At 39.8% G+C, this 12,775-nt stretch overlaps 1 protein-coding gene and 1 long non-coding RNA gene across 2 annotated transcripts in view; one reads left to right on the forward strand and one right to left on the reverse strand.

Annotated features, from left to right (window-relative positions):
* Positions 1–1,057: 1,057 nt before the first annotated feature.
* On the reverse strand, positions 1,058–2,990 carry LOC106148543. The gene is made up of 3 exons (XR_001234089.1): positions 2,898–2,990; positions 2,207–2,313; positions 1,058–1,275 (listed from the first exon to the last, which is right to left on the reverse strand). It is a non-coding gene; the product is annotated as an uncharacterized LOC106148543 (long non-coding RNA).
* Positions 2,991–4,960: 1,970 nt separating this feature from the next.
* Positions 4,961–12,775, forward strand: part of LOC102030440 (leucine-rich repeat-containing protein 53) — a 63,339-nt gene continuing 55,524 nt past the window's right edge. Inside the window, 1 exon segment of the mRNA XM_013514452.1 lies at positions 4,961–4,988. Within this exon segment, the coding sequence (XP_013369906.1) occupies positions 4,961–4,988 (28 nt within the window).

Consider the following 12,775-nt stretch of genomic DNA (forward strand, 5'->3'; position numbering starts at 1 on the left):
ACCCAAGTAGTTTGCATCTATTCCAACCCCCTTGCCGCTTTGCTTCTTTAAAGCTTTCTAGCTGCTTAGGTAACGATAGCCTGCATATAGTGTGCAGTGATGAGGATCCCAAGGCCTGTGTCTCTGGGGTATACATCAGAGGACCAGGCACACATTATCCCATTTATTCTTCCTCAAACCCAGCTCTTGTAATAAATCTGATCTCCTTAGCTGACAGATATCTTTTCAGTCCTGCATACAGTGAGAGGAAGTCACCAGAAATAAATGGGCCCATTGTCCAAAACTTCCAATTAAATTTAGAGCCTCCTAGGCTTAAAGCTTGGAAAGAGGATACCAGGGCAGCAGCTGCTGGTAAAGGTGATTGTCCATCCCCCAACTTCCAAGGGCTCACACAGAACTTCATTAATTATTTCAGAGCGCTGTGGTAATTTATTCTGAAGCTGTCCTGTGTGAAATGGATCCCACCAGCCCCTTCTTTGCCTCCTCTCCAGTGGTTTGGGAGAGGGGTGGATTTGCATTTCACACTTGGGTGTTTGACTAAAGGGTAAGATCTCCCCAAGCACAAAATACAATCGTGGAAACTCATCCCTGTTTTTTCTTTCCCTCCCTACACTCCCATGATGTGAGACTAAGAGGCTGGGGGCTCACTAACACGATGACAAAGTGTCTGAAATGGCACAAGAGCCCCAAGAGTATTTACATGGAGAGAGTGGTACATCTCAGGAGTAGAGACACACACTCGTGCACACTTACACATACTTTACTAGGATTAAAGGTAACTGTAGTTCCAAAAGACTCAAAAGACCAGAGTTAGAATTTTTATATTTTGAGGCATCCTTTATTTCTAGATATTGCAAAATGCAGTGTTTTGTCCCTTGTTATCACCTCCTTTTAGGGGTGGTTTCCTTAGAAAATCTACACTCAGTCTACTCAGCGTATTTGTCAGTGGTAGTATAGTGGAGACTCCATTGCATCTCCTCCAAAGACAGCCCCGGAGGGGAACATGGTCCAGTGCTGAATTAAACACAGTGTCACACAGTGGTGACTTGCTAACATAACAGCTGTAAAAACAGAATTTATTCACACAGCCCAAAACACCATAGGAATGCCAAAATGAAGCAAAGGTGCTTTTATCTTACAAGTGTGTAGTTGGGGAAAAAGTCTAGCTTATTTGGACAGAGTGAGACCCAGGTGTGAGTTCTGTCCTTTCTACAGAGGTTACAATTTCCAGCAGCAGAACCGTGGGCACGTCAGCCTGGCTGAGCTCCAGTTTACCTGCATAATGGGAAAACGAGAAATAATTTTTATGTTTTTGTAATGATTTTATATTAGTAGCAAATAACATTGAATCTAAAACTGTTAATAGGCTTGCAGTCCATTATTTTTATTTTTTATTAGAACATATTTGCAGTACATCATGATTGCATTCATTGTGTGAAGTAGGTACAGGTACATAATATATTTTAATTCTGCTTTTATCTCCTCCTCTCCCTTTTTTTGCTCCTCTCCATACTTAAACTAAGAACAAGAATATTATCACTTCACCAATAATCATTAGAAATGTAACACATCTCATGCGATAGTACCATTATTATATCGCTGTTACTATAATGAAAATTATAAGATATAGATGATAATTACTACATGGTTCTTTTGTGTATAGCATTTACACATAATCATCTCAGTTAATCCTTATCACTGGATATCATTTTCCCTCATTTTTACAGATGACTCAAAGAAATAACTTGTTATAGAAATTTGGTACATGCTTTGTCTGAGATTCAAACCCAAGACTTTTTGACTCTAAATTGTATGCACTTGTTCCCTCCTCAAGTGTATATTTTTCCCCTGATCTTTATTCATCCTGCTCTTTTTTCAGCTCTGCCTACTCCTTTACTAATGTAGTCCATGCAGTTCTTCCCTTTATAGGTTATCAGACTCAAAACCCAAAGTTTTCAAACGCTTTCCTCAAAATCTAATCACGTCTGTCAGTTAATTGTATGAGTTGGGATAAAAAATGGGTGAATATTTAAATTAAAAAGTGACTACAGAAAAAGATGCATTGCCATTAATCTATCTCAAAATACTCTCTCACTTTGAAAACACTTACCTTTCTCGCCACTTTTCGAAACTTCTGAAAATTCTTTTTCTTGAGTGACTTTAGTTGTGCTATTGTAACTGCCCTGAACAGATTCAAACTACTTACCTTTTGTGGTAATTTTGACTTTGGGGAAGAGCCAGAAGTTGTATAGCGCCAAACCTGGCCAATAAGGTGGATGAGGACACACATAACACCTTCACCTGCCAGCTTTTCTGTTGGCAGAAATATGTACCTTATTTTTGGTCATACCTCATAAAGACACTCACGAAAGAGGACTTCCAGAACTGCTTCAAAAAGCAACAAGACTGATGAGAAACGTGTTTAAACAGAGAGGGAGTATTTTGAGAGGAGTTAATGCAATGTGTATATAGTTTCTCGTGTACCCCTTCATCTTTTGTTATCCTCAAAGTAGCTGCCTTAGTTATCCCCAGAAATGCCCTTCCCATGTCCACAGCAGAACTCTTAAAAGCTCCACACTCAAAGCCAGTTCTCCTGATTTCAGCTACTGGCACCACACCACGTAATCACTTCAGCAAAAGTTAATGAGCTCGTCCTTGGCACCTTCATTTCTCTCATCTCACTCATTCACTTCTTTTAGCTCTGCCTCCAAAATATAATCCTCTTCCCTCTGGCAAGCTTCTCCTTCAAGATCTAAGCCATATAATCTCTTCCTTGTCTGCCATTTGTCTCCTAATTCAGCTCCCCGCTGTCATTCATTTCCTTATGTAACCCATTCTCCATATATTATTAAGAGTAATCCTTTCAAACTATCAAGTGGGATAAGTCATTTACCTACTTGAAGCTCTCCAATCCATGCTGAGGTCTTTCGGTGTAAAATGCAATGCCCTCACTGTGGAACCCTGGTTCTGTCTGTTTGACTTCAACTCATGCCCTTCTCCTGATACTTCATGAAATACTTTTTTCCGGCACCCTCCCTGTCCCTTGATTCCCCCAAACTCTTTCCCAACTCAGAGCCTTTTTATTTGTCAACTTTTCCTGGAACATTCTTCTTAAGGAACCCAAAACTTGCTCTGCTGAACCCTTGACCTTACAAACAGCAGTATCTCCTGTGTCATTCTTCAGCTCTCAGTTCAGATGTCACTTTCTCACAGAGGTTTTGGCTGACCGCCATCCTGACGTGGCCACTATGTCCACGTTCACCCTGTATCACATTGCATTGTTTTACTTCTTCTTTCAAAATTACATAAAGTTGCCCTGCTTAATTTTTTCTTTATTTACACTTGATTTGTATTCTTTCTGCAAAGTAAAGTGTGTGTGAATTTGTCAGGTGCAATTTTGTCTCTCTTGTCCCTTGCTATATTCTTAATATGCAGAACAGTTTTTAGTACATAGGGGAAGCCCAGTGCTCTGTGTTGAAGGAATTAATTAATTAACAGATCCCTAAACAATGCCCTCCCTCAATCACTCAGTCCTCCCGCCTACAAGCTATTCCTGCAAAGTAATCTTACCACAGCTCTTCCTGGCTTCCTCTTGAAAATCCTCAGGTCAACATTTCAAATGCTCTGCTATCTACTCTGTTTATGTTCTATGAATACCTTGTCTTCTGCATTCTCTCTCTCTCTCTCTCTCTCTCTCTCTCTCTCTCTCTCTCTCTCTCTGTTGCTCTGTCTCTCTGGCTATTCAAGCCATGCTAGTTGCCTACTTCCTGGGCTTTGACAAACTATTAGCTGTTCCAGTCTCAGCTATGCATCTCTAAACAAGCAATTGCAGCAGGACTTATGGATTTAAGATTAATCAGAAGAATGAAAAGAGTCAATAAGTGTAAGGCACTTTGAACAGAGCTGGCATTCAGCCAACACTTAACAAAGGTTACTTGCTTATTATCTTTCAAGGTTGACTCAAATTCAGCATTTTCTCTGAAGCCCCCTTGAAAATCTCCCCAGTCAGAACTGATGTGTTCCCACTCCAGTACTCTGTACTCATCCTATCATACTGTAAATCCCAGGCCACCTTGGAGGAGAACCTAGAATAATCTGTATTTGTGTGCTAGTGAGTTCCATTACACAGATAGCCTCTTAGATCAGATTTGCTGCCTAACTTCAGATCCATCACAGGGCTTAGTCAGTACCTCACAAATAGTTACAATAAAAAGTGTTAAATTCAACAAAATTATTCAAAAATGCTCATTTAGAAAAGTCAGATTTTTTTCTGAAAGCAAAAAGCAGTTCACACTGATTAATTCACTTGGTTGCCTTCAAAATGACTGGCTCTTTGGCCTCATTGCCTTCAGGTATAAAGAAGAATGCTAATTCACAGAAGAAAGCAATGTTTCCAAAGAGGAAAAAGGCCTAGCTTCAAGCAAAACATAGTATGATCTCAATCAGCATTAAATAGCAAACTATATTCATTTCTGGTCAAGAGAATGTCACTCAATACATACTTTTTTCAAAATGAAATTTCTCCTACTAATATATGTAAAAGTGTTAGCACTCTAATTTCTTTTAAGAAATGTGCTCTACATGGTAGTCTTGGCAACATGGAGATAATAGGGAATAAATATTTGATCACCAAAATGGCTATCTGGTTTCCTGTGAATAAAAACCTATCTCCACATTGCCTTGTGTGTTCACCTGCTGAGTGCAATTCACTCCAGGAAATGCAGCCTTCCTGTCCCAGAGATGCCACACATCTGGTCTAGTATGACAAACAGATGGAAGCTAGGCACACCCAGGTCAAACAAAGCATAAGAAACTGGATCCTGATCAGTAGAAATAGGTGTTTTCATCCTATGTGCACCCAGACTTCTGTACGGATTCCGCAGAAACACAAAGTGTAAGATACACCAGGACCTCTGTTTGCTGAAGTTTTGGACAGCAAAAATAAGGCTCATCCTGGAGGATGCAGCTTCCCCATGAATTTAATGAAAGTAAGTGTGAACTAATGGCAGGTAAGCACAACACTCAGTTTTATGGTGTTTCAACTTCTGGTAATTAGATATTCTCCTTTATGTTAACAGGATGATATACGTGATAGATATGCAGATATAAGAATGACATAATTTCATGAATATATTTTGTGAGTATGGAATGCAATTTTCTCCATAAAAAGAGAGTAAGATAGTCTTTAGGGTTGCTTTTGAATATGACCACATTGTATGTGTATGTCTTATTTTAGTGCTGAAATTTTTTCTAAACTTTCAGAACAGACTGGAGGTCTATGTCAACCCATGTAGGTGACAATCCCTGTGGGCTACGTTGAGTCTTAGACACCGGGAAGAATTAAAACAAAACACTACCTTTCATCAGGTTAGAATTACCTGAAAACAGATTGAGTTATTCCCAAATGTTTAAATCGAGCTTGACCCTAGTACAGTGAGAGGAACTGAAGCATCCACCTAGAAATTTTGTGATCCCAGGTCCTTCTTTTCTCACTTTCTGTGGTTCTTTAGAAAGTAATCACAAGCCATCCGGGCTTTGAGATTTTGATTTGATGTGTTGGAAAGGCTGGGTGAAATTACATGGCTCCCACTTAGGCAGGAGATTTGTATCTTCCTTATCCGAAGTGTGACATTTGGCCGGGGCCAAATGCCGGAGTTTCACACACTTGCCCATAGCACACCTGGCTACATATCAGCACCACAACTAAGAGTGGTATTTGTAGCTTTTTGTCTAGACACATTTCATTTGAACTAGTAACTGAACTGTGCTATTTGCCTGAAGGAACCATCTCCTTTAGTGCTTTATTTCAAAAAGAGAACCACACTGCTGTCAAAGAGGAAGCAAAGCAAAGTGTAGGAAAAGATCTCCCAGAGAAATCTGTCATCAAAGACTTGAGTGACAGCTTTTATAAGACTCATACTTGGAAATCCAGAGCTGATAGAAATAAGTTTCTATATAAGATAAATGTGTAGACTATTCAAGCTGTAATGCTTGAGCAGTGGGGTAATTCCCTAAGATGAACTCTATGATATCTCTTTACCCAGACACGTGTATTGTTAAGCAAGGTGCAAGAAGAAATAAGGAAAATGCTGAGTACACTGAGAACTGTGGAGCTATCACTCCAGACTAGTGGGACCAGCCAGTGTGACAATGAATCCAAATGGCCCTATTTAGAACCTTGAAAGCAGACAGTGTTTTGGTTTCCAAACTAAATCCTGCCCAATGCTTTTGGTATTGGAGCAATGAATCACAGTTTTGGCTGTGGAATTACATGAATTCTGAGAATATTTCCTGGTGCCATCATAGCCTGACTATACCACATTCCACAGAGGGCTTCAGAAGAGAATACTGTACAGTACTTTTTTCCTAAATCACATTCTTTGGAGTATGGATTTTGCAGATTTGGGAACTTTGATTTGGTGATTTATAGTAGATGTATACTTTCTACGTGGACCAAAAGTAAGAATGAAATTGAAAAACTGAGAAAAATAAAGAGACGTAGAACATTTAAATTCTACCATAATGATGATACAACAACATCAGTAATAATATACTTAGAGAGGGCTTTACAGCTTGCACATAATTTTTTCTATTGATTACATTTTTCACAAAACCTAACGAGGCATCTGGAAAGGCATTAATTTCATTACCACTATGTAGGGATGGGAAATCAAACTCAAAGGGTGAGTGACTTGTGTGAGCTCGCAGAGTTAGCAAGAGGCAGAGCTTGAACAGTTCTTCAGAGTTTCAACCTATACTCTCCCTTCCTGTCTGTGAAAACATACAATACTTAATGCCAAAACATGTCAAAATATTGTTCTGTTATCATTTGGGGAACTCACAGAATTAGTCACTAGTTACAGAGTTTTAGATCTTGTAAATAAAGATGAGCACTAAATTTTCATAGAGAAACATCCCTTATCATCATAGCAAAACTAGAATCATGCTTTTGATGCCTTGCTTTGTTTGATCTTTTAGAAGGTATACTTTGTTTTTAACAATTGGCTTGCTTGTTTCCATCCAATTATTCCTAAAACACAGGATACACACACACACACACACACACACACACACACACACACACACACACACACACACTAAGCATTTAAAATGAGATATTTATGAACTCTCTCGGCTCTCTGACCTTATATAAGGTTTTCTGAGCTGCATGCATGGATTTGTCTTCCTAAATATAGCCTTCGCTATGTTAAACAACAACAACAACAGCAAAATACATTAGGTTACTAGTGCGATTAAAGCCTTCGGGCAAAATTTTGTTCCATTCAAATTGGTCCAATTAGTTTTCATACAGCTAACAAGGCCCTCAGGCTATCTGTATTCTGGAAGATTTGGCCATTTGGATTCAGTGAAAGGTTTCACCATCCAAGACCTCATAGCTTGGCAAATATGTTTTGTGGTTTTTGGATTATTTTACCACCTGTCACAATGATGTTACCTATGAAAGAATATTAGCACAGAGATGAATGGCATACACACCGTTTTCTGCTTCTTCAAGAGGCATATAACCAAAGTAGGAGTCATTTCTTTCAATCACAAATAAACTCAACAGATAACAGCTAACTAGTTCAGTTCTTTGACTCCAATCTAAGAAAAGGTGGAGACTCAACCCTCAGAAATACCTAATAAAGTGTTTACACTATGAAAATAAAGGCCTTACTACTGAAAAGCTTATTACAGTGGTCTAGATGATTTTTCTTGCACTTAGCTAAAAATAAACATATTTAAAACAGATATATCATGCCGGATCAGTGCTTTTCTGTGTTTTGCAATGTCAATGTAGACCACCTTTCCTAAGAGGAGAGCATCTTTGGCCAAACTTCAAGAGTATGACGGTCCAGTCACACCCTTAGGAATTGGCATTTGTTAATGTTTCAGTGAACGTCAATGTATTTCAGGACTTCATCCCATCTCTTTTCAAACTGTTATTTTATTTTTGTCTGTATTCCCTACTTGACAAAGTCCTAAATTAAAACAAATTTATTGCTCCCCTCACAGTGAATGGATGAGGGCCAAAGCATTTCATGGGGCCAGAGGTCAGTGCAAAATATCGCTTAGAAAAATCAAACCCATCAGTTTTCTTTCAGTGGCAAAAGTCCCCACGCTATAAAAGGACTAAAAGACTTGGCGATGGGGTCATTGCTCTGTTGGATCCATTAGGCAAAAATCCAAGGTCTCAGCTCCCTAATTCTCAAAGAAAAAAGCAATTAGGTAAAGAATTATGAATAAAGAAAAATGCAGAGAGACCTTAAAGTGTGTGCTAATTCCTGGGTGGGTCATAAATTATTAATGTGCTCAACAGTAGCCTAAATACACCACCTCTCAATTTACCCACTAATGTAAGCAGGTCTAAATGAGCTAGTGGTACAAACCAGTAGGTGGTAGGCTTTGCATGCCTTGACTGCTGACACTGAGGGATATACTTTAAATACAGTGAATTCGTTCATATCCTTCACCTTCTGTATTCATTATCATTCAGAGGAAAAAAACCACAAACTTTAAATTTTAGAACTTGGTAGCATGACATTCATAAATCCCACTCCTCTTTTTCTTGGTTTACTACCTCTCATTTTACAAGAAGGAAAAACTGAAGTCTTGAAAAACAGAAAGAAAGAAAAATAAAAAGATATCCAGGTTCTAAACCTGGATAGATTCATATATCATGGTTATGGGAAAGTCAGGAATATAAATTGGAATTTTAAACTTCTAGTCTTCTTTGATGGTTTTGAATATTTGCTGAGCAAAGGGAAACTAAAATTTACTGAGTGCCTGTTAGATGCCAGACTCTACCAGATGCTTTACAAATATTGTTCAGTTTGTTTTATCTAATAACCCATTTTATTTTATTTTATTTTTGGTCCTGGGAATTGAACTCAGGACCTTGTGCTTGCCAGGCAGGCTCTTACACCACTGATATATACTCCCAGCCCATAATAACCCATTTTACATATGAAGAAAATTAAACTCAGAGAATCCAAGTCTTATCTAAGATCACACAACTGTAATTCAAACTTAGGCCAGGTATTTTCTGTATCTCTTTTTCCACTTGATTCTGTTGGCTGTATACAGAATTCCCAAATGTATTTCTATGCCCTTATCTCTCTTCCCTTTTCCATGACTGTTTTGAAGCTCAGTGCCAGGAGCCATGCTCTATACTAGGGATATGGACAGGAGTGTGAAGGGTATGGCCCTGGCCTGTGGGATGAATGGAAATGTATCATGCACAGGTAGATTTCAACCCAGGAGAAGAAGGTATGTTCTGTAGGACACTCTTGCTATGCAGAGAAAATGAAGGTAAGCAAGAGGGCAAACACCTTGGCTAGGACATGACAGGGCAGGTGAAAAGACCTAAGAAATTAAAAGGTCAGTGTATATGTTCAATTTATTAAAATTTCTATTTTGAAACAACCTCAAGCAGAAACAAAAGTTATGTAACAATGATACAGCTTTTCATTTCTCTGCGCCATTTGAGAGTAAGTTATTAATTGAATGCTCATCATCTCCAAAGTACTTTAGTGTACAGTATTCCTAAAATAAAGACCTTCACCAGCATAACCTGATACATGCATTTGATTCTACCATCTTCTTGCAGGCCTCATTCAAATGAGACCAATTATTCTAATAATATTTCCCACAGCAAAATGATCCAATTCAGAATCACACACTGTATTTAGTTGTCATGTTTCTTCAATCTCTTTCAATCTGGAACAATTTCTCAATCTCTACTAGAATTTCATAAACTTGACATCTTTGAAGATGACAAGCAAGTAATTTTGCAGAATTCCCTTCAATTTGGTTTTATCTGAAGTTTCCTAGCAATAAGATTCAAATTATGTGTCTTTGGTGGGAAGTATCACAGAAGTGATATTGTGTTCTTTTCATTGTATCCCACTGCATTTTGATTTGTACCATTATTGTGTTGTTTGATTACTAGACTAAGGTGGTGTCTGACACACTTCTCCACTATAAAATAACCCATTTTTCTCTATATAATTCATAAGTAATTTGTGTAGAGGTAGGTGGAGAACATATAAATATCCTATACCTTAATAAAATTTTAGCTTCTTCATTTATATCCTAATAGACTTACACTTATTATTTTATTCAATGGATTATAATGTTACCATCATTTATTTTATTATTTTTTTTTGTACTGGGAATCGAACTCAGGACTTTGTGCTTGCCAGGCAAGTACTTGTGCCATTAAGCTATATGCCCAGCTACCATCATTTATTTTGATGTTCAAAGTATTTCAAGTTGGCCAGCTGGAGTACCTTCAAGCTGTCCCTTTGATGTGTGACCATTTTCTTTGAACCTTTTTACTTCCTGACACAAGATATTCCAGGTTTATTTTCCTATTCTGTACATCCCTTGTCCAATCCCTGAAATCTGCTGTTTCTTTAAGCACCTGACTTCCTTTGGTGGAGGGTAATATTTAGGAAGGAAAATCCAGGACCTTGATTTGCTCCTACTGGTGAAGCACCGCTGCTCCCAGGGCCTTTCATGGAGCAGCACAACTAAAGAACATGGTGGGTCTACATGTGTAATACTTTGGAATTTCCTCTCTGCCAAATCATGAGTTTACCCTGAAATTTCCAATTGCAGCCCAACACTATAGGGTTCATTCCAGTTTTCTCCCTACCCATATCTATAACACTCTTCTTTGACAGTGGTAAGTCTAATCCCATTGTCTTTATATTTAGTTATTTGATCAATGCTCATGAATATACAAATCTCCCATTGTTTTTGCTCACCCCCCACATCTCTCACACATGCAATTGCACATGCGTGCGCACACACACACACACACACACACACACATACACACACACAGTCCTTTTCCCATTTGGGATCCAACTTCCCATACTCATGAGGATGCCTTCCTTGCCCTCTTGCATCCTGACACATCCTGGCCTACTTCCCATGTCTGCTCCAAGTGGGTGCACACCTCCTTCCCTTAGGTACAACACTCGGCACTGAGCTGTGCTCTGGTGTGATGCCGTCTGCACCCCCTTCAGGCTCCAGTCTTTTGCACTGGGCTGTCTACCTCACAGAGAGTCTATTTTAAGCCTTATGCTCAAACTTCCCTGCTCTGGACACCTTCTTGGTGAGACGTCCTTCTCAGCCTACATGGATCCAGAGGTCCACCGCTCCGTGTGGCCACCTGATCACCAGGGTGATAGGCTCTAATAACCCGAGTGGGGCCACTGCTCCCAACTCCCCGCTTCAGGGATGCTTTTCTTCTCAGGCTTGGACTGAGGGCTTCTATTATGGTTTGCTCCCCTGCAGAGATCTCTTCCTCACCATACCTTGGCTCTAGCACTTTACCTGAGCAGGCCCAACCTTTCCTCCTCCACTGGTTCTATTAGAAACAGTGCTGGCATCACTCCCACTATCCTCATGGACATTCTCCAAGGGCTGCTTGGACTCTCATCGTACTTCATTCTGTGCTACCCCCGTCTCCTATCCTCTGAGCCCCACTGTGGCTTCTCTTTCTCATTTTTGTTCCTGCTGCAGAAACTCTGGGCTTGCTTTTCAAGCCTGCTGGATGTGTTCTCCCAGTCATCCTGCAGAGGTGCTTCTGTCAGGCACCTGCAGTTCATACTCACCTTTAACTCACTCTCCCGTCAACTTGTTTTAATTATGTGCGTAGCACATGTCACTATCTCGGTTTTCTTGTGCATTTAGTCATCATCTGTCTCCTATGGAAGCAGATATCTGTTGTGACTGAGTAACTTGACCTGCTTGGGAAGTCCCCTGCAGAGGCTTCTGTCCATTCTTATGCTTTCTGTGTCTCTCCACAAAAGGAGACAGGGAATCCAAGACTCCTTCTCACCCTCCCACATCACTCTTAGCCAATCAGAAATGAGACGCAGTGCATAAATACTCCCATGTCCTTGTTCCACATTGGGGCAATTCTCAGGCATGTTCCGTACTTCAGAGGATGCAAGATGAGATTAAGCCTCAGTGGGCCACAGCAGAGTCTTGACAACACGTCTCATGTTCACTCTTTTTCCTTTCATTTATCCTCCTGTGCTTTATAAGGTTGCTTCTCCGTGGAGAAACTTACACTCAGATTCTTGTCTCACCATCTGTTTCAGAGGGAACTCAAACTAAGATGCCCTGCATCATCTGACTAGAAGAGAAGTGGTGTGAGAGCTGGGATACACATGCCTTTCTTATTTACTACTGTGTCATGATCCTCGGTGCCTTAAACTAATTGTTCTGTGCTAAATACCCAATAAATATACATGAAATGAGTGACTGCATCAATGAGTGATGATTTTTCTATTGCAGATTTACTAATATTTATCATTGTTAATCTATTTTGGATCCTTTCTAATAAAGTTTGTGGTCATTAGTCAGTCTTCCATCTCTTTAGCTGTCATGTAAGACCGAACTGTATCCCCATGCAGGGAATCATAACATTGATAATAATGATTCGCTGTGTGTTAGAGCAGTGAGCTCTGCGGAGGACTCCCCATTCCTGTTCCTTGTCTGTTCCACTCCATCCTGAATGTTACTGCCAGAGAAATCTGGGAAGGATGCTCACGCTGGCATCCTCATCCATCCAGTGGTTCTCCATGTGGTCTCACAGATAGGAAAGGGAATTTCACCTCTTCTGTGCTGGGCATAGGGGGCTGTGGAGCAAAACGAAGCACTGCACCCAGCCGTGTCCTCTCAGAATCTGCCACAGAACTCATCTCATATGGCAGTGAACAATAATCATCTCTTTCTGCCACTGTACTGTGGATGC

Source organism: Chinchilla lanigera, unplaced genomic scaffold, assembly GCF_000276665.1.
Source record: "Chinchilla lanigera isolate Chin_1 unplaced genomic scaffold, ChiLan1.0 scaffold00022, whole genome shotgun sequence".
NCBI lineage: Eukaryota > Metazoa > Chordata > Mammalia > Rodentia > Chinchillidae > Chinchilla > Chinchilla lanigera.